Source organism: Laccaria bicolor, genomic scaffold (assembly GCF_000143565.1).
Source record: "Laccaria bicolor S238N-H82 LACBIscaffold_4 genomic scaffold, whole genome shotgun sequence".
Taxonomy (NCBI): Eukaryota; Fungi; Basidiomycota; class Agaricomycetes; order Agaricales; family Hydnangiaceae; genus Laccaria; species Laccaria bicolor.
Genome location: NW_001889875.1, coordinates 857,816 through 874,701, shown reverse-complemented (window position 1 = coordinate 874,701; position 16,886 = coordinate 857,816). Strand labels below are relative to the sequence as shown.

Sequence of the window (16,886 nt, the reverse complement as noted above, 5' to 3'; positions counted from 1 at the left end):
ACCTTGGAACAATGAGTGTGGTGGCGGTACCGTTTCAAGCGTTTGCCTATGTAGTAATGTGATCAATGTGTGATCCTGAAGTTTCCCTGGGTGCACTCCGCAAAGCAAGTGTCTGCGTGGCACTAGTACTGCTGAGTTAGATTGAGTTCATATGAGCATGTTCGACTCCTCAAATGGACGCTGGCGAACAAAGACATCGAGGATATTTTGGGCTAAGTACTACATACACTTTGCATTCCAACGAATTATCAGATAGCTACTTAGTGACAGTGCATGAAGCCTTGTGCTTTTTCCAGTCCGCTTTTTGGCAGGGGGCAGAGCAGTACTTGGCCACCTTACAAGCACCACACGACAAAAGTTTCGGGTTGCCTGGGTTTCCGCAGTGTTTGCATCGCTCGTCCCCAATAGTATCACTGTTCGAGGTTTTCGAGGAAGAGAGTGGGTTATTCACAAACGACGTGCTGAATAGGGGTGCAAGAGCAATCCTGGTAACAAAAGGTGTGAAGTCCTTCCAGGCTGAGGTTTGAGAGAACGGCCCCAGATTTTTCCCCCGTCCGCATCCACAGAGGGGACTCTCCTCATATTTGACGGACACTGGAATCCCTTTCGAAGGGTATTCGCAATTCACGGTGTGTTTCCATGTACGGCATCTCTCTGCGAACGCAGGGAGAAGCTGTTTCCAGGCAGTTACTTCATCCTCAAGAGTTACAATTTCCTGCAGATTTGTTATCTTTCGGAGGCCTGGAGTAATGAGTGGCATGATAGAGTGCGTCAAGGGAAGCACACATGCGTCCGCGACCACTGTATTTGATGTTAAGTCGAGTTTGACTTCACTGACAAAGATGAGAGTATGGATTCCCCCTTGAGATGAACAGGAAAGCCCTGCGGCAAGAGGTTGACCTTTCCGTTTGCGGCAAAACTCGATGAGAATGGCGCTGATGGACTCCTTCAAATTCACAAGCGTACCTCGCTCTTTTTGGTTTGATTTCGCTTTGGCCCTTATCTCGCTATCTGAAAACGCCATTCGAAGATGAAAGCCAAGCCAGTCCAACTTGTGATTAGAAGCGACATCCAAGGTAGGTAGTCGGTCCAGGCGAAGGTAATGGATGTTCGATAGCTTTGGGAATGATTCGTCGAGGATGATTGGGAACGCATCGAGGGAGAACTTGGTACGATCGAGTGGGTCTGCCAAAATAGGTGCTTCGACCTAAAAAACACGCTTGGATTAGCTCAATGATAGAGATGCAAGTAACAAAAACTGACTTCGACGTAGAAGGATTTCCTAGCAATCCGCGTTTTCATACGACTACCATCCACGAGGAAAGGAAATTCAAGAATTTTCTGATACTTGTCAAAAGTGACCAGGAAAGCCAAATCCGAGATTTGTTTCGTGACCACTGTCGCACCTGTGGCGAGCGAATTGCGATCCGTCAAATTTTTGAGATCGATTCTTTTAATGAGTGAATGTGCCTGTATATGTGAAGTATCGAATTTCACGGTCAGAGATTCTAATGTCAAAGAGGGGGGGTTCTTTAACTTCAAGGTGCGTGATACCACAGGCAAACTTTGAATTTTATCCAGATTGTCTGGACGATGGCGGGTGACAAAAACATGCCGTTTGTCCATGGCACTTGCGGAGTACACAGTTAGAAACAAACCCAATTTGGGCATAAGGCACATAGTACTCGAAGGAGTTGGACGAAACGAGAGAACGACCTGAGTCGAAGACGGCGAGACCGTAAAAATCCAAGCAGGGGCATAAAAGGAAACAATCAACGGAGATGATCCTTCCCAGCCATCTGTGTCTTCCCGGAGGTTGACCTTGGACTCGGTGCTGACACTGTCAACTTGAACTTCTACACTGCCGAAAATTGGCCGAAGAGAATTGAATACGTTCTGAAACCCAGTGCCCTTAATCTCGCACTGCAAGATTGGCGTCTTAATCTCGTCAGGGTGCATGTCTTCGAGGCACTTGAGAGATTGACGGGGTACCACGAGGACGACACAGACGACCTTTGGAACATCTTTCCATCCTTGAAAAACGTGTGAAGAACCTTGTGACACAGTTGGAAGGTAGAATTCCACTTCTCGAAGGTGGAGACTACAACAGAGATCCTGATAGTTGTTCGAGCCCACCAGGAGTGTCTTGTCTCTTTCGATACGCGATATGAAATGGTCCATTGCTTTTGACCAATCACTCTCGACCCGGCTCTTTGCAAGGTCAAGAAAAGCGACAAAATTGTGTCTGCTGTAGTGAATTGTCGATCTCTTCTGCATCCAGTCGATGCTAGTGTTTCGAGATGCTGCCATCACGTTCTCGTCGGCGAACATTTTCAGATACATGGTAAAAAAGAACTCTCCTAATGGGAGGGCTTCGCAGCGGAGAGGCTCATTTGATGATATTTCCTGTTTCGGGAGTCTTTTCCAAGAAAGGGAGTCATGAAACTGGCCGGACTGGGCAGACGATAGCATTATCTCATGAGTAGATGAGGTAGATGTGATTTCAGAAAGGTGTCGGCAAGGTACTAGGCCAAGCAGCAATGAAAACATCGGAATATCGGCACACGTTTTATCAGATAGCCCCTTCTGCAAACTAACGTGGCCTTCAGAGCGCAACAGGGTATGGGTATGAAGCATTGATGACCATGTATCGCGAAGCAGAGGCATTGTGGCGAGGAGGACATTCAAGAGGCCGAGGTGGTCTGAAAGGTTGGATGTGTCGATTATGTTGAAGCTGAGGGGAGCTCTTTTAGGCGCCTCGGGAGAATAATCCTCCACGCATAGGTCAATCTTGGCTCCTCCCCAAGGAGTGGCATAGACACCTGTTTTCGTATTATTCAACAATTTACAGTGATAAAGCGCTTGACAAAATGCCAGGGCTTCACCAACGAAATATCTGATAACAATCTGTGGAGCTGTTGCCAAAAGCCGTGTCCTGAAACTGGTGCACCATGCGCGGAATTGTATTTTGATAGACTTGTCAAGATCCTCCAACCTGGTAGCCGGAGAACGAGGCGGCTCTTTCGTCGGAGCAAGGGGAACAGCCAGGTGGAAAGAGAGAAGTGGGTCTGTCCCATAATGAACATTGAATTTTCGACCGGAAAGTGAATATGCGAATGTTGGGTTAATGTGAGAAGCCGGTTTTGAGGTAGTGCCCGTTGTCCAGAATTTATCGAAGTGATCTGCTCCCATCGACGCTAGATTTGGCCAGAGGGGGCCCGCTGATCGGAAAGCTGTCGAAACGCCCTTTTGCGTCCTCAAGACCTCCTTCATTCCTGCAGAGAAAGACGATGAAAGGGCTTCCTTCTCACCCTGTGAAAGGGTCTCCGTCTCCAGATATTTTATCCACATATTGCGAATTTGCAGGAGCGACGCATCCGTGCAAAACCGGAACACTCTCCCATACTTCGAAGAGCCCCATGATTCAACAGTAGTTGACATGTCAACGAGCTTGCGGCATTGGTCAAGAAGACGATTTAAGGACACCTTGTCCAGGTAAAAGTGGTAGAATATGTTCCAGACGTCATCTAGCATGGCATCGTTGGGGTCACTGTCAGCAACCATGGTGAACAAAATGATGTTGCGCGCTGCTCATAAATATATCAGAATTGGATACATAGTCATGAATCATTTCTCACCAAGAACAGCGGGTTCTGCGTCACAGCAAGTGAAATCCAATGCGCGTTTGTCTGTCAGTAGTCAATGGGATTGACCTAGTTTCATGGAGAACGGTACACACCACCTAAATCGACGTGCACAGTGAACATGATGCTTCTTGGATCACCACATCCAAGCAGAAGGACGTCAGCTGCATCTTCTGGTGCCAATTGTTGAGTGAAGCAAGTTGCTGGAGTGTTTCCAATCGGATAGAAAAATTGTTTCTTAGGCCACAGGAGAGGGTGCGCCATTGATTTGAACTGCGAATAGGCGGGGAATGAACGCGGTGGTAGACCTGGCGGTTCTCTGGTGGAAGTCAAAGTCAAATTCCTTTAACTCACACGCAACTTCGAATCATGAGACTCTCAGCAATGATTGGCGCTTAGATTGTGACAATGAGCGGCAAGCGAAGATGGGACTTTCTTAGTTGAATGATGTGCGTGGAATGAAATAAAATGGTCTGGAGAAGATCTTTTGACGATTCTTGGTCTGGTTGGAGCAGGTTCGAAGTGTTGAACATTGGACGAGGAACCTTGGAACAATATGAGAGTAACATAAACGCGGTGCGTGGGACAGGCGTGGTGGCGGTACCGTTTCAAGGGAAAAACGCGTTTGCCTAATTGACTCACAACTTTCTCCTCCATCATGGCCTCAACATCTGCAGCCCCGGCCAATGACTTCGCGAACATGCCACCTCGGACGGCGGATCTGGAGGAGACATGGACGTTCTTGAATGGAGGCGTCGACCACATCATGACTAACTTTGAGACGGGGTTGTCCTTCAAAGGGTACACGAGTTTATACTCGACCGTCTACAACTATTGCACATCGACCAAAATGCATGGAAAGCTAGAAGGCAATCGCAGTGAGTTTTGCGCGTCGAGTGATGTTAATATCGTCAAATCATAGTCCACAGCTGGCGCTAATTTGGTTGGATCCGATCTCTACAACAAACTCAGCGGATATTTTGTTGAGCATTTCAAAGGAATGCTTGAGGTGCGTTCCGACTAGCTTAAGACATTTATGATTGTCTGAAACTCGTCGTCCAGAAAACTGAAACTCTGCAAGATGTCGACCTCCTGCGGTACTACGCCACAGAATGGGATAATTACACTAGAGGCGCTAATTATCTCAACCGTCTATTCACATACCTCAATCGATACTGGGTGAAGCGCGAGCGAGATGAGGGAAAGAAGGCCGTGTATCAGGTGTACACGGTGACTGTCACTCTTTCGGAAAACAACACAGCATTCTAATAACATTGCAGCTTGCCCTATCACAATGGAAAAGCCATTTCTTCATGCACATACAAAATGACAACGCGAAATTGGCTGGTGCTGTACTTCGTCAAATCACACAGCAAAGGAATGGCGAGGTCGTAGATCAGGGTCTGATCAAGCGGGTTGTGGATTCATTCGTGTCACTTGGCCTTGATAACGCCGACCCTAATAAGGAATGCCTCGATATCTATAAGGACCAATTCGAAACGGCATTCATCGCTGCCACGGAGCAGTATTACAAGAAGGAATCAGATACCTTCCTAGCTGAAAATTCAGTCTCGGACTACCTCAAGAAAGCCGAAGATCGCCTGCGAGAGGAGGAGAATCGTGTTGAGCGTTATCTACACAACAAGACGCGAAAAGAGCTTGTCAGCAAATGCGAAGAGGTCCTGATTCGCGAGCACTCCGAGTTGATGTGGGAAAGCTTCCAATCGTTGCTCGACTTCGACAAGGATGAAGATCTGCAACGGATGTACGCCCTTCTCTCAAGGATTCCAGAAGGTTTGGAACCTTTGCGAAAAAGGTTTGAAGCCCACGTCAAACTATCTGGTCTCTCTGCTATCGAGAAGTTGGTTGGCCAGGCCGGCGCCGCCGCTGCGAATGCGGAAGTTGACCCCAAAGCATATGTGGATGCGCTCCTCGAGGTTTACCACAAGAACTCAGAGACTGTAAACAGAAGTTTCAAGGGCGAGGCAGGATTTGCGGCAAGTTTGGACAAAGCCTGCCGAGAGTTTGTCAATCGGAATGCGGCTACTGGCGGCTCATCGACCAAATCGCCAGAGCTTATTGCCAAGCACGCGGACATGCTTTTGAGAAAGAACAACAAGATGGCAGAGGAAGACGACCTGGAGGGTGCTTTGAACCGTGTTGTACGTTTATGTTGTTGTCGTGTCTTGATCAGCAGCCTCAATGCCGTTTTTTCAAAGATGATTTTGTTCAAATACCTGGAAGACAAGGATGTGTTCCAGACATTCTATACCACCAAGCTTTCAAAACGGTTGATCCATGGTGTCTCTGCGTCCGACGAGAGCGAGGCCAGCATGATTTCGAAACTCAAAGAAGCTTGCGGTTTCGAGTACACCAACAAGCTCCAACGCATGTTTACCGGTAAATTTCTCAAACTCTCTCGATTTTGTTTGTTTTGACGTGGAATTCAGACATGAGTTTGAGCAAGGATCTTACTGACTCATTCAAGGAACGCATGTCGCAAAATCACGATGACATGGACATCACCTTCAGCATCATGGTCTTGGGAACTAATTTCTGGCCACTCAATCCACCACCTCACGATTTCGTCATCCCCACCGAGATCGTGCCCACCTACGACCGATTCCAGAAGTACTACCAGACGAAGCACTCTGGCCGTAAACTCACCTGGCTATGGAACTATTCCAAGAACGAGCTGCGCACGAACTATACGAACCAAAAGTACATCCTGATGACGAGCTCGTATCAGATGGCGGTACTGTTGCAGTACAATCGGACCGATACGCTTTCGTTGGATGAACTGGTCACTGCTACTTCGATCACGAAGGACATCTTGACCCAGGTTCTGGCTGTGTTGGTTAAGGCGAAGGTGTTGATCAACGAGGAGAAGGATCAGTACGATCTCAATCCCAGTATGCTCTTCGCACTTCTCTTGAAGCTTCATGAATCTGAATGTTACTTTGTTAATAGACTTCAAGTCGAAGAAGATCCGTGTCAACCTGAATCTGCCAATTAAGGCCGAAGTCAAGGCTGAATCTTCGGATGTTTTGAAGGCTGTTGATGAGGACAGGAAATATGTCATTCAAGCCACGATTGTTCGGTATGTCAGCTTACTGTCATCTTACTTTTACTGGAAATCTCATCGAGCTCTGTCGTGTAGAATAATGAAGGCAAGGAAGACGATGAAAAATCAGGCTTTGATCCAGGAAGTCATCTCTCAGATCTCTCAACGATTTGCGCCAAAGATTCCTGACATCAAGAAGGCGATCGAAACCCTCTTGGAGAAGGAATACATTGAACGAGTCGATGGTTCCAAGGACACGTTCGCATATGTTGCTTGATCTCCCTTCCTCGTCCCTCGTACATGTGTTCAAATCTGCCCCTCCTCCATGTCCAATCATCACTCATTTGAGCATGTCCATCCAAGCATTGTCGCTTTCCATCTCCATTTGTATACCATAGACCGCTGCAGCTGTCGATAATCAATCTCACACATAATAAAACATTCCAGATAACAAAAATGAGCGATTCTTTTTGCATGGGATACAGTGTAGGTACATGCAGCAGATCTAGAGGGAAGCTACGCCGTCACGCTGGGTTCAATCTCTCCCAGTAGCATGGTACCGTCTTTGCTTCCTGTCAGAACTTGAAAAGTAAGGAGTCAATACATGTCATCGATCAAGAAAAGAGGTAGGCATACTGATAGGTTCCTTGGGGTGGAAATCTACAGACGTCACCGTACCCTTGTGGCCAGGAAGCTACGAACATGGTACGATGAGAAAGCAACGCAAAAATGAGCAAAGGAAAAGCCAACCTTGTACTGAATCCTCCCACTATCCACCTCCCAAATACACACCATTCGATCCGCACCACCCACGGCGACCCTTCGTCCACCATCATCCTTACTCCACGCTCCTCGCAACAGGGTATTTTCGAACCCTGCCGGGGCGCCCATCAGGACTCTATGTATCCGTGATGGCGATGGGGAGAAGGGCCGCACGTCATGTATGATGGTTTGAGATGAAAACGACGGGGAGAGGAGGAAATTCCCATTGGGAGAGAGGGAGAGGGAGGTGGGGGTATCGTTGTGTCCTGTGAGGGTGTATACTTGTTCGCATTTTCGAAGGTCGTATACCTACACGCAAGTCAAAAAAAAAAAAAAAAAGAGTAAGAGATAGGAAGAAGAAGAGAGGGAGAACGTACGTGGATCTCATTATCAATAGCACCAATATACACATTCGCACCATCCGCACTCCATGCAACAGCCGTCACCGGGCATCCCACATCAAACGTCGCGACGGCGTACTTCCCCGCGTCCTCGCCTCCCTCCCATATCTTCACCGTACCATCGTCAGAGCCCGTAGCCACCAACTCGGTCCCAGCGCCTCCTGCCATCGTCCTATCCACAGAATTGATAATCTCGCGGTGCGCACGGATGCGGCGGTATCGTTGGCCGGTGGTGACGTCCGTCATGGAGAGCATGTGGTCTGCGGAGACGGTGTAGAGTGTTGGTGAGCATAGGGACCATTGGAGGTCGAGGATGGGAGCTTTGGTGTGGCTGGAGAGGAGGCCGTAGTTTGTGTTTGGTGGGTATGTGCGCCAGAGGGCTAGAATTGGGTTAGGTTAGCGTGAAAAAAAGGCAGCTGGGGATAGAGAAAGGTATTACTTACAGACGCTTCGGTCAGCGGAACACGCTGCGATGTTTTGTCCTGACGGGTCGAACCTACAGCTCAAAATTTCGGCCTAGCAAGAATACGCATCAGTCGTCCCATATACACCGCGTTTGGACGTCGTTGAAACACACCGAGTGTGAGCCAGCTAAGCTGATGATAGGTGCTTCAAGGGCGCTGGTGCGTTGAACGGTTCTGATGAGGCCTTTGCTTCGCTCGTCGTTGCTTGAGGAGATGGCAATTTGGTTGGACGGTGGGGGGGTTGCTTTGGCTCTTTTGACGAGCGCGCCCCCTGCGGGTGGTGGGGAGTGCGTGCGTTTTGACATTGATTGAAGTTGAGCGAGACTTCACGTTGAGGAAAGTTGTTGAAAAGCAAGCGCAAACAAGCAAGTGGGTCCAAAACTCAATGTACGAGCCTTGTATGAGCCACTATGTATGTAACGATAAATTCTGGTCTAATATTGATATATGTACAGGGGATTGTGGACGTACGAGATGAATATGGTACAATGTCAAGATCCTTCGACAGCAAGAAAGCAAGAAAAACCAGTCCAAAAAACTCACTACACAACCTCAAGTTTCAACCTCCTCTTTCGCGGCACCAACAACAGCCCAAAAACTCGGAACAGTAACAGTCAAATCATCAACATACCAATACCCCCCCTTCTTCAACGCCGCACTCGACTTGCTCTTCGATTTCTTCTTCTTCTTCGCCGGTGGCTCGCCCCCTTCTCCCCTCTCAGCATCAGCATGGACAACCTTGGGCACGCGCACGAGCTGGACCCAAGTCCCAGCTAACCCCACACCCTCACTCAACTCCTGCGCAGTCGAGAGTTTGAGAAGGACAGTGATGTCGTCCGTCAAGGGATCGTGTGGTTTCTTTGCAGTAGTCCCAGCTTGAACAGGGGGAGGAGAAGGGGCAGAGGAAAGCGGGTCAACGACCTCCCCAACACTCGACTCCAATATCCTGGGTTTCGAAAACGCCGGAATCTCCCCCCCATCCCAGTCCAACCAAGGGCTCAACACAACCCTCGCAAACCGCTTCTCCAGCTCTAGCTCCACGGCCTCTGCGTCTGGCCCTCCTTCAGAGACGGGGGCAGTAGCCACTGTTTGTGGTGGTAAATTAATGCTCTTCACGCGACGCATCGAGGACTCTACGATCCCTGGTACGTGTGTTAGAGGGAGAGCGGTAGGTCCCAGGAGGGGGAGGAGGGACGTGGGTTTGGAGGAGCTCCAGATGAAGTCGTCTGTTGTGGGTTCTTTACCACCTGGTTGAATGGTGTTGCTGTTACTCCAGATTGAGCCTGCAGAGTCGGAGGTGTCGATTGTTCCCCAGCCAGACGAGTTGGTTGTTGTTCCCCAGCCTCCGTCGTCAGCTCCAGGCCAGGCTGATGCGCTATTGGCGCCCCATCCACTCTCGTCGGGTATTTCCGTGGTCGTACTAGCTTCCGTAGCTGCAGAGGTTTCCGTGTCTGCCACTTCGGTGATATGTCCACTGGACATGGTAACGTCAGTGTCTTCTGCAGGCACAACCGGGGCAGGAGGAGCAGGAGGGAGATCTAATGTAAGGGTCTTGTACCCATCAGCTTTGGTACCCCAGCATTCGTTGCATCCAGCGCTGAACTCATCTGGGATGATTTTGGATATCTTGGCTGTCAGAGGGTATTCTTTGAGCGCGAGGGTGGTGACGTCTTTTGCTCGCTTGAGTTTGCCGACCTCGGAGGACGGGAAAACTTTGTTTCGAAGGAGAAAGTCGATCCAGAAACCCATGAGTCTTGGGATTGCTTTGAGGTTATCCTCGGCCCTGTGTCGTTATCAATAGCTGTTCGATGGTTATGTGGGAATAAGACTTACCAGATGAGACCTTTGTGTCTGGAATAAGACGACATGAAAATCTTGATGGTCGTTTCTGGATCATCTACGAATGATGATATCTTGCGCTCTTTAACGTTGGCGTCTGCCAGCTCCCCATTGTCATCGTCGGAAAAGTCATCATCGTCATCATCGCCATCCGCTTTGAAGGCCTTGATGTGGAGTTTCTTCTTGGGTTGGGGTGCATTGTCGCCCAAACCGCAAAAGTTGAGAAACTGCAGAGGTATTAGCGCAAGATTGTAGGTAATGGTGAAAGGTCATACCTGATGCCAAATGCGTTCGGGGTTGTGCTGTGAGTCGATGGTTTTTGGCCATGGACGACCAGACCTAAAGTCAGCAGCAGCCTGCTGTATTTTTTCGCTACTCGTAATATGCCTGTTACGCGTTCAGACACGTCGACTCCAAAGCAAGAAATGCCTACACATGAGCGGTAGTCATCCTTGTGCTCTCTTTGTCCTCCCATTCCTCCCAGAGATCCTTCTTGATGCCAGCAGCAGCCTTCTTCGCGTTTTCTTCTGCCCTCTTCTTCCTCTTGGTGTTCGTCTTGCATACATCATTGCTATGCCTGGTTTTGACGGCGACGGTTATGATGCCAAGGGTATCGACCTCCTCCTCGTATTGGCCTGGTACGATCTGTATGCCGCGTTGCTTGAAATTTTTGAAGGACATGATGGTGACGCCTTCTGGAGGTGCTGGCCAGGGTGGAAAAGTGAACTTGTGACGAGGGATCATAGTGACTAGTGTGTTTTCGGTTGACACGTCGATGAGTGTTGGATCTGGTATGATTTCAGCTTGATCGGGCATTATGGTGGTTTAGAACAAAGTTTGTAAGGATGAGAACAAAGCGCTGAATCCATCTGAGTAGAGTTATCTATCTTACAATCGCCCATTTTGGCAAATGATGTGTGATGTGATTACCAACCATTCTCGCAGCAGCCGACGACGACGACGAGCGACGACAACCACCGTCGACGGTGTCCCGAGGCAAGTCCGTATTTCGACACTAGCGAAACCCCAAGACGGGGTTTATTACCTCGTTTACCCGGTCCCTGATATACGAAAACCTGATCATCTCGCATCATCTCGGACAAACGAATCACATTGTTCACTCAGAAAGACATACGATTATCACCTACCATTTTTTTCTTTTAGGCCTGCGTATCCCTTTTCAATTCACCACGACTCCAATACCACCAACCAACCACTAATTTGCGACAGGGATACACTATTCTGGAGTGATGCCAGACTACGTATATGCCCTACATGATTTCCTCCCAGAGAACGAGGATGAAGTTTCCTTTCGAGCTGGAGACAGGATAGAGGTCGTCGAGAAGGACGACATGTACGGTGATGGCTGGTGGCAGGTGTGTATCTTTCTATCTACACCTGGGCGCTACGTCCCTCCGAGACATCCACTGGCCTTGCCCTCTCAATGAGAATAACTGATGACACTTCTCATAGGGACGGAATCTCGAAGGAAAGGTCGGCCTCTTCCCAAAAAGCTACACCGCCCCAGCCGCCCCATCTACCGAGGTCCCAGCGCCTCAATCCGCCCCATCCGCTGCCGCTGAGTCTTCATCCGCACCCACCGGAGAACCAGAAATCACCACCACCATCGCCTCTCCACAACCCAAACAACCCACAGCAACCTTCCTAAGTGGGCCTCACGACGATGAAGGCGATATGGAAGGCCCAGATAGCGGCGATCTGCAGGGCAACGGTGGAGACGAAGTTATGAAAGCCACAATGACAGATGTGCAGAGGGCTATTGAGCAGCTTGGGAGAGGGGGCGCGGATGGGGAGGGGAGTTTCACTTTTGCAAGCTCGCATGGCGGGGACACGGAGACGGATGATACGGACTTTGAGATGAGCGATACGGAACGTGCGAATGATGTGAATGGCGCGCAGGATTGGCATAAAGGTGCAAGGACGAAATTGGCTGAGAGGGCAAGGAGGGCGGTGGAGAATGCTGAGAAGTTGGAAGCGATGACGACTGGCATTGGGTCGTCTAGCGGTACTGGAAGGGTGGTCAGTGCCCCTCCGATTCAGGCCGAGTTGAGCGACGAGAGTGACGACGAAGAGGACCCTTCGGATCGGATGGATTTTACATCCCGGTCAAGCAAGTTCCAGAGGGACAATCCTTACATCCTGGAAGAGGACGAGGAACTCGAAAATGGCGAGGCTAGCAAGGGTGGCCATGTACAGGATGTGTCAATGGACACGGCTACGACGATCACTCATTTATCGTCTGATCATGGGGACTCTCTGCAAGAGGAGGCGCAAACCGCTACAAAGGCGTCATTCCCCGTCTTCGAGTCGCCTCCTCCATCAAATTTGCCGCCTCCAGAGACAAATCTTTTGGACGAAAAGATCCCTTCTCCTGCCAGGTTATCACTCCCCTCGCCCATCTCACCCAACTCGGCTGTTAATGAACACTTCGCAATTACACCGATCCCGCTCTCTGCACCGGACAAGTGGAAACCTAGTAGCATTCCGACTACTCGTGAGTTGCCGTTATCCGGGTTACCTTCTCCTGCAGCAACAGACCCAACAGCTGCCTCTTTATCAAAACATAACAGCGTCATGTCATCGCTTTCGAACGCACCTAGTCTTGCTCCTGCTTATCAACCTATAGTGGAGGTAGGGAAGAAGGACCCTAGCGAGTGGACAGTCGAAGAAGTCGTGGAGTGGTTGAAAAGCAAAGGATTTGACCAAGCTATCTGTGATAAATTCATCGGTGAGCTCCTTTATCCACAAAAATATACCACAATATCTCACAAAGAAATCACAGAACAAGAAATAACAGGCGACGTCCTCCTCGAACTAGACGTCAACCTACTCAAGACCGAAATCGGGGTAATGGCATTCGGGAAACGCATGCGCATCGCAAACGCTATAACGGACCTACGCCGCCCGCCATCTATAGTCTACTCTGACCATCCCCCAACGACGGAGATGCCCTCCCCCTCGTCGCCGATGTACAACACCACCAACACCACATCCACGCCACCCCGCGTCCATTCTAGAACGCAAAGCCAAAGTCATTCTCATCATTCTTTCCTGGGACATAATTACAGTCAGAGTGTACAGAGCTCGCTTGGGAGTCCGATTGGTTATGTTGCTGGGACTGGGATGCCAACACAGTTTAGCTTTGGTGGGCCGGGGCGCTTTGAGCCTGTTGCGGAGGGCGGGTCGTCCTCTGGTGATATATATTCGCAGAATGGGAATGCGAATGCGCAAGGGCTGGAGATTCCGCCTGTTGTCGGTGAGGGTGGTCCACCGGGATTGGGAATGTTGACTTTTGAAGAGGCTCTGGGCAAGGGAACGGTATGTTGTGGTCCTTAATTTTTTGACCTTGCGGTAGGCTGATTGTGATGTGTGGTTTTTGAATTTGAAGAAGGCCCGTCCGTCACAGTTGACACTTTCGCCTAGTGATGGTGCGTTGAAGGAGAAAATCATTTTGCAGCCTGAGCAACATGAATATGAAGATCGTGGGCATCTGAGTGAGGTTTGTGATGCTTCTTGTGTTTTCTTGGTTCGGAAATGACCTTTGTGATAGGGAGAAGTTGTTCCTTCGCAAAGCATGCGACGGCGCCTATTTGGTCGCTCGCACGACTCGACTACATCAGGTGGTCATTCATCATCCAAGCACTCCAATGGTACCTCCTCACCAGGAGCGCATACTCATAGCCACGAGGATAAAGACACTACTTCCTTAACGAATGGGTCAATAAAGCATGCCCGTGTGCGAAAGAGCATAGATGGGGGTAAGCCCAGCGACAACAGGTTGAGCTTGTTCGCCGTGCCATTCGGTGGGAAGAGTAGGAAGCCACCCCCTAGCGCTGGCGAGCACGAGTATCACGCTGAAAGGTCATCGATGTTCGGTCTTCCCAAGGGGATGCGGAAATCGTCCTCTACACATTCTCAACGACCGTCTACGCCTACTGGGTCGCCAAAGGAGAAATTGAAGGAACCACAGTCTCCTTTCAAGGATCACTACCACCACGAGAAAGGACAAAAGGAGGAGGTTGCTGCTGAGGTTGAGCGATCGACTTTGAGGAAACGTGTTATTTCTTCTGTTCAGCAGAGTAATGGGGGGTCTTCGTCGGTGGATGGGAAGAGTTTACTTGGGGTTGGGGGTGGTGTTACGCAGGGGCAGAGTATTCTTGGGCAGATAGGCGAGCCTGACCATGTTGGGTGGATGCGCAAGAAGAGCGATCGGTATAATTCGTGGAAACCGCGGTATTTTGTGTTGAAGGGTCGGTATTTGTATTGGTTGAAGAATTCTAGCGCTTCGGTGGGTGTTTTCTTCACGTTAGATGGAGTTTTTGTGCTGATTTTGTGTTTTTCTTAGGAAACGAGGTTGAAGGGATACCTTGACATTATGGGGTATAAAGTGACCGTGGACGAGACTTTGGATCCTGGTCGATATGGATTCAGAATTGACCATGATACAGACAAACCGCATTTCTTCAGTTCTGATGAAAAGTCTGTCATTCGTGAGTGGATGAAGGCGATCATGAAGGCTACAATTGATCGAGATTACGCGAGTGTGTTGTTTTCACTGATTCTTCTCCTTTGATTTTGTTGACTTTTTTTTTTTTCGTTCTATAGAACCAGTCATTTCATCATGCAACATCCCAACCATTCCTCTGGTCGTCGCACAAGCCATGAACCCCGCTCCACGCCCGCCATCACCAACTGCTCGCGATGCTACTCAAAGAGCACTCCGACGTGAAAATCCCAACCAGCTGTCAAGTCGTGATGCTCGTGTACTCATGGGGCTTTCTTCTGACATGGGTAGCGGCCAAACTCACTTGGATTCTTTCTTTGCTGAACATTCAGTCTTAGAAAACGAACAAGCTATTCCAACGTCACCAAAGTCTGCTCCCCCGAGACCGTCGAGGGAGATGCGTAGAGCCAATTCTGTACGCTCGGCGGTACGTGTTGTCGGCCGCCATATACGTTACATGATTGTGCTAACTTTTTTTGTTTGTTGAAGCAGCTCAGTCCGGCTGATAATGCCTTGGTGGAATGGGCCAACTCCCATCTCTCTGCTTCTCTCCAACTCGAGGACCCCACCGTTTCCTTCTTTGGCGGTCTTGCCCTTCTGCGTCTTGCAGAATCTATCAAAGGCAGACCGTCTTCGCCCCCTGTTCCTGATTCTGCTTTCCCAGTGGGTCCCACGGACGATAAGCTCGATGGCCTCTTTCGTTTATTCGACTTTTTGCTTGATAATGATGTGAAGATGGGGAGCGTGAGCATCAATGATATCCGACAAGGAAAGAGGGACAAGATCCTGCAGCTCTTGAAGGCGCTCAAGTCGTGGGACGATAAGAGGCGGGCTCTTGCGCAGACGATGAATGGGACGTTGAACCCTAGTGGTGGTGGGGCGTTCTTGATGCCGACAGGCATGCAGTGGGCTAGTATGTGATCATACTCATAACACTTTTTGTGTCCACCATCCTTTCTTTTTCTTTCCCTTTCCCTTTCCTTTCGCTTCTATACCCGCCCTTTTGGCTCATGACTTCTTTCATTTTTTGATATACCCATTCTAACTATACTATTTTTTTTATCTAGACATGCACACTCAGCGATACTGACGAACTCACTCAACCTGTTTTCTTTTTTCTTTTTTGGTTCACTTGAATCTTTACACCCTCCTTTTGTGTCTTTTTCCCCTCTATCTACATATTCAATTATCTACTCTTCCCCCGCTTTTTTTTGTTTTCAATGTTTCTGCTATACAAACCACAATCTTTTCCTTGTAAAAAAGAACTTTTCAAGCCTACTGGCTCACTTCCCTTCCTTCCTTGTCTACTCCAGTAATTACTCATCTATCCTGCATATATGTATTCATTCTTGCATTCCATCTTCTTTAAATCGATGCTTCTTTCACTGTGAGCTCTTTTCTGTAGGCGTAAACTAAGTAGGGGACAAGTATAGGGGACTTTTGATGGAGAATAAATGACTTGTATTGGATTGCGAATTTAGGTGAATTTAGGCGCAAGCGCAAGAGGAAGATCATCATTGTAGTACCGAATATCGCATTACCGAAGATTGCCAGCAAAGTGACCTCATTTGTTGCAACGTGTTAGTAACGTGTGCGTGACTTAACAAATCTCAACGTGATCAAAACCGTGCTCTTCCCAAGGTCTTCCTTTTTTACCAGTTCTGACTCTTTGACGCGAGAGTATGACTCGTACGAACCAGTGAGCCCGTACAAGACAGTGATGCATCTTTCGAACGCCGATGTTCAAGTCAACGTGCAAGTAAAACAGGTCTGCAACCAGGAAGGCCGCCGGGGATCTCCCTTTGATCTCCCTAATAAGTAGTCTTCCGGAAAATCCAGAGGAAGGGAACAGGTGAAAATCAGTGAGAACTTTGACGAGAACGGACGAGAACTTGATCTCCAGATAGCTTCGGTTTATTCTCGGATTGCAAGTTTGCTGGCTCGGTGCGAACTCGGAAAACAAAGTTTAACAAACTACTTTCTGCACGCCAACCTTTCTGAGAGGTTGCTTCAATTTTAAATCTTGGAGATGGCTATGGTTGGTCTCACTCAGATATCACGGCGTCTCCGCTTTCTACCCCTCCCCCACTTACCGCATAAATAGGCTGACCTCCACGGTAGCAGATTGCCACATTATTCCGGAAATACTTCCACAAAAATCATGAACCCTGATCCCCGGTTTGCCGT

General features: G+C 49.0%; 5 protein-coding genes across 5 annotated transcripts; 2 read left to right on the top strand and 3 right to left on the bottom strand.

Moving 5' to 3' along the window:
* Positions 1-185: 185 nt before the first annotated feature.
* LACBIDRAFT_311371 (uncharacterized protein) lies at positions 186-3,908 on the bottom strand (the record flags this gene model as incomplete). The annotated part of the gene is made up of 4 exons (XM_001876445.1): positions 186-1,207; positions 1,264-3,587; positions 3,639-3,689; positions 3,740-3,908. 4 exons carry the CDS (start codon positions 3,906-3,908, stop codon positions 257-259), a joined length of 3,495 nt encoding a protein of 1,164 aa, XP_001876480.1. The 3' UTR covers positions 186-256.
* Positions 3,909-4,344: 436 nt separating this feature from the next.
* LACBIDRAFT_183083 (uncharacterized protein) lies at positions 4,345-7,152 on the top strand (the record flags this gene model as incomplete). Its single annotated transcript, XM_001876910.1, has 8 exons — positions 4,345-4,522; positions 4,574-4,653; positions 4,707-4,874; positions 4,925-5,806; positions 5,864-6,044; positions 6,095-6,556; positions 6,615-6,744; positions 6,805-7,152. 8 exons carry the CDS (start codon positions 4,345-4,347, stop codon positions 6,983-6,985), a joined length of 2,262 nt encoding a protein of 753 aa, XP_001876945.1. The 3' UTR covers positions 6,986-7,152.
* A 5-nt stretch (positions 7,153-7,157) lies between these two features.
* Positions 7,158-8,646, bottom strand: LACBIDRAFT_188632 (uncharacterized protein). The gene is made up of 6 exons (XM_001876444.1): positions 8,449-8,646; positions 8,315-8,387; positions 7,848-8,251; positions 7,459-7,779; positions 7,345-7,402; positions 7,158-7,289 (listed from the first exon to the last, which is right to left on the bottom strand). The coding sequence occupies exons 1-6, from the start codon at positions 8,638-8,640 to the stop codon at positions 7,225-7,227; spliced, it is 1,113 nt and encodes a 370-aa protein (XP_001876479.1). The 5' UTR covers positions 8,641-8,646; the 3' UTR covers positions 7,158-7,224.
* Positions 8,647-8,887: 241 nt separating this feature from the next.
* On the bottom strand, positions 8,888-10,990 carry LACBIDRAFT_311368 (uncharacterized protein; the record flags this gene model as incomplete). The annotated part of the gene is made up of 4 exons (XM_001876443.1): positions 8,888-10,118; positions 10,169-10,401; positions 10,450-10,561; positions 10,608-10,990. 4 exons carry the CDS (start codon positions 10,988-10,990, stop codon positions 8,888-8,890), a joined length of 1,959 nt encoding a protein of 652 aa, XP_001876478.1.
* A 536-nt stretch (positions 10,991-11,526) lies between these two features.
* On the top strand, positions 11,527-15,906 carry LACBIDRAFT_292707 (uncharacterized protein; the record flags this gene model as incomplete). Its single annotated transcript, XM_001876909.1, has 10 exons — positions 11,527-11,550; positions 11,648-12,689; positions 12,822-12,923; positions 12,978-13,513; positions 13,551-13,694; positions 13,746-14,483; positions 14,541-14,685; positions 14,801-15,126; positions 15,192-15,612; positions 15,767-15,906. The coding sequence occupies 10 exons, from the start codon at positions 11,527-11,529 to the stop codon at positions 15,787-15,789; spliced, it is 3,501 nt and encodes a 1,166-aa protein (XP_001876944.1). The 3' UTR covers positions 15,790-15,906.
* Positions 15,907-16,886: the final 980 nt, after the last annotated feature.